The sequence below is a fragment of the Atta cephalotes genome (assembly GCF_000143395.1).
Source record: "Atta cephalotes unplaced genomic scaffold scaffold00002, whole genome shotgun sequence".
Taxonomy (NCBI): domain Eukaryota; kingdom Metazoa; phylum Arthropoda; class Insecta; order Hymenoptera; family Formicidae; genus Atta; species Atta cephalotes.
Genome location: NW_012130066.1, coordinates 1,258,811 through 1,261,484, shown reverse-complemented (window position 1 = coordinate 1,261,484; position 2,674 = coordinate 1,258,811). Strand labels below are relative to the sequence as shown.

The 2,674-nt window shown below is 34.8% G+C and overlaps 1 protein-coding gene across 1 annotated transcript in view; it reads left to right on the top strand.

The window, feature by feature from the left end:
- Positions 1-2,305, top strand: part of LOC105619643 (CLK4-associating serine/arginine rich protein) — an 8,253-nt gene extending 5,948 nt beyond the window's left edge. The window contains exons 8-14 of the mRNA XM_012201167.1: positions 174-575; positions 652-753; positions 827-875; positions 1,492-1,555; positions 1,622-1,727; positions 1,812-2,069; positions 2,287-2,305. Of these exons, the coding sequence (XP_012056557.1) occupies positions 174-575; positions 652-753; positions 827-875; positions 1,492-1,555; positions 1,622-1,727; positions 1,812-2,069; positions 2,287-2,305 (1,000 nt within the window). The remainder of the gene's footprint in view (positions 1-173; positions 576-651; positions 754-826; positions 876-1,491; positions 1,556-1,621; positions 1,728-1,811; positions 2,070-2,286) is intronic.
- Positions 2,306-2,674: the final 369 nt, after the last annotated feature.

Here is a 2,674-nt window from a genome sequence, read left to right as displayed (position 1 = left end):
ATTTGTTTGTGTGTGTGTGTGTGTGTGTGTGTGTGTGTGTTAGAAGCTATTCGTTTTGGATTATCTCTATGTCCAAATTCATTATTAATATGCTAATAGAAAATGGATTTAAAGACAGAGATAACCCATGAAATGCATAGTTTCTGTATAGTATTTAATCTGTCTTATTTTAGATCTAGACGAACACGCTCGAGACCTCGGAAATATACAAGATCTCGTACAAGAAGTCGCTCTAGACGATCACGAACGCGAAGTAAATCACGATCGCGTTGTAGAAGTATCAGCCGATCTCGATCCCGTTCACTTTCTCGTTCGAGGTCTAGATCACGCTCGCATTTGAAAAGATCGAAGAGTTCATCTTCTAGCAGCATATCAAAATCAAGATCGAGATCTAAATCGCGTAACAGGAGCCATTCTAGAGACAGCTATCGAAAAAGACGCTATTCGTTGTCGAAGTCAAGATCCAAGTCTCGCTCAAGATCGAAGTCTCCATCAAGATCTAGATCGAGATCGAGAAGTCAATCTAGTTGTAAACGATCGCGAAGCGATGATAATAAAATGCCAGCACTGCCTAGGTGAAGATATCACAAATTTTCCCAAGAATTAAATTATTGTAACGTATTGAATAATTTACATATTTTATACGTGCAGGTATTATGGCCGACGTGGAAAATCGTCAAGTCTTGAATTAGAATTATCTGATAACGAAGAAAAGTCCAATCCAGCACCGAAGACACCGATAAATACAAGCATGTAAGCATTTTATGAGCAGCAATTCTAATTTGTCTTAAATTATTATGGATTTAATTTTTTCCGAATATTCCAGGAACAAGCCAAAAGCAGGGTTAAGTACAAATTCTGGTGGCGGACACAAAGTCAGTAAGAACCATAACGCTTTCTTAGTCACTTAACGCACAGAGAATAAAGACAGAACATACTTATATAAGTATCTTATCTATATAAGTATAATGTCTAAATGTCTTTCATCTGAACGAAGAACTTCATCAAACGCGTTTTATTTTCATTATATCACATTACTGATATCTTAACATATTTTTTGCATTTATTTATTTTATTTTTAATTTATCCTGGAAGAATTTTAACATACTTAGAGTCACAAAGAATGTGAAAATTTTCATGTGAATTGTTATATTATTATTTTATTTTGAAATAACTTACTGGGATCAATTCACGTCCAATTGATTATCTCATTTTTTTCATTGCTCATAATTGCGTTTTATTAATCATTCAACAAAGGGAATGAATTCTTTGTGGTGTGTGTGCGTGTGTGTGTGTGTGTGTGTGTGTATATATATATATATATATATACATACATACATACACATATTTAATTATGTCCTATAATTGGCAATAATATATTAATGCATAATCAAATATTGTATGTACATTAGACTTTTAAATTATGCTAAAAATACCGATTCTTTTCTCGTTCTTTCTTTATAAACCTTTAAGAGTTTGTTTATTTTTCAGTCGTTGAAAATTACACCTCAGGAGCGGCTTAAGAAGAAAATGCAAGTCCTGTTAAACAGGCAGTGTGAGTTGATGTTTGAAAAAATAAAAGACGTGTCATAAAAAATAAATATAAAATGAATTCTTTTAGATAAAGCTGACAAGAAGGCTGAGCAGTTAAGAATCGAGAAGATGGAGCAGCAGAGACAGGATCGAGAAGACGAGATTCGAGAAATGTCTTTAAAACTCCGTAGAAAGTAAATAATTTTCATGAATTGTGATATAGCACAACTTTTTAAGTTTAACTTAAATAGTGACATGAATGCTGTTTCACTTTTCAGACAGAGAGAACGAAGACATCGTTACGAAGGTCATAGTTCCGACACGCGGTCTTCTATGTCTCGTACACCAAGTCCGAGCCGTAGTCCAAGGCATCATACCGTACGTCGCGATAGACGAGACACGGATGGTGATCGCGAGCGGGATAGGGACAGGGACAGGGAGAGAGATCGACGCGATGATCGCGATCGGAGTAGAACAGAGTCGCGTAGGAGATACAGAGATTCACCACTTCGTTCATTGAGTCCGAGGAACAATCGGTAAAATTCCCCGAATCTGACGCCTAGAATTGCAATTATCGAGTTGCACCGATAATTCATATTTACTAGACATTAGCAATTATCTTTATTAGTACTGATTATTAACACAGAGAAGATGATTAAACGGAGATCAATGCTGATTCGGTGCAACTAAATATAACAATGTACATTTTATATGCTGCTAAAAAAAAACCTATGCCATTTTACGTTATTGCAGAGGCCTAGTCGACTATTGACTTCAGGACACACGCTTACTCTTCCATCCAAATGATTTGAAACCGATATTTTGAATATTTCCCGTTCAATTGCATTCCTTCCTTAAATCACTGTTAATATCCAAAAGACTTACATGATGAGGGAAAAGTATACAGACCTGCCAAGATTGTTTTAAAATGCATCTTGAATTATATATAGCGTGATTTAATCTTTACAATATTATCAAATAAATGGAGGTATTCATATATTATCGTTTTGCTTGCACAGATTAATTCTTGGTGCTTATGTAAGAATTAGAAAAATTGCGATGAGAATAGCTAATAATGTTATCGCAAGGATCATGTCAACAATTTTCATTTCGTATGCAAGAAGGATAAGAATACAATTCT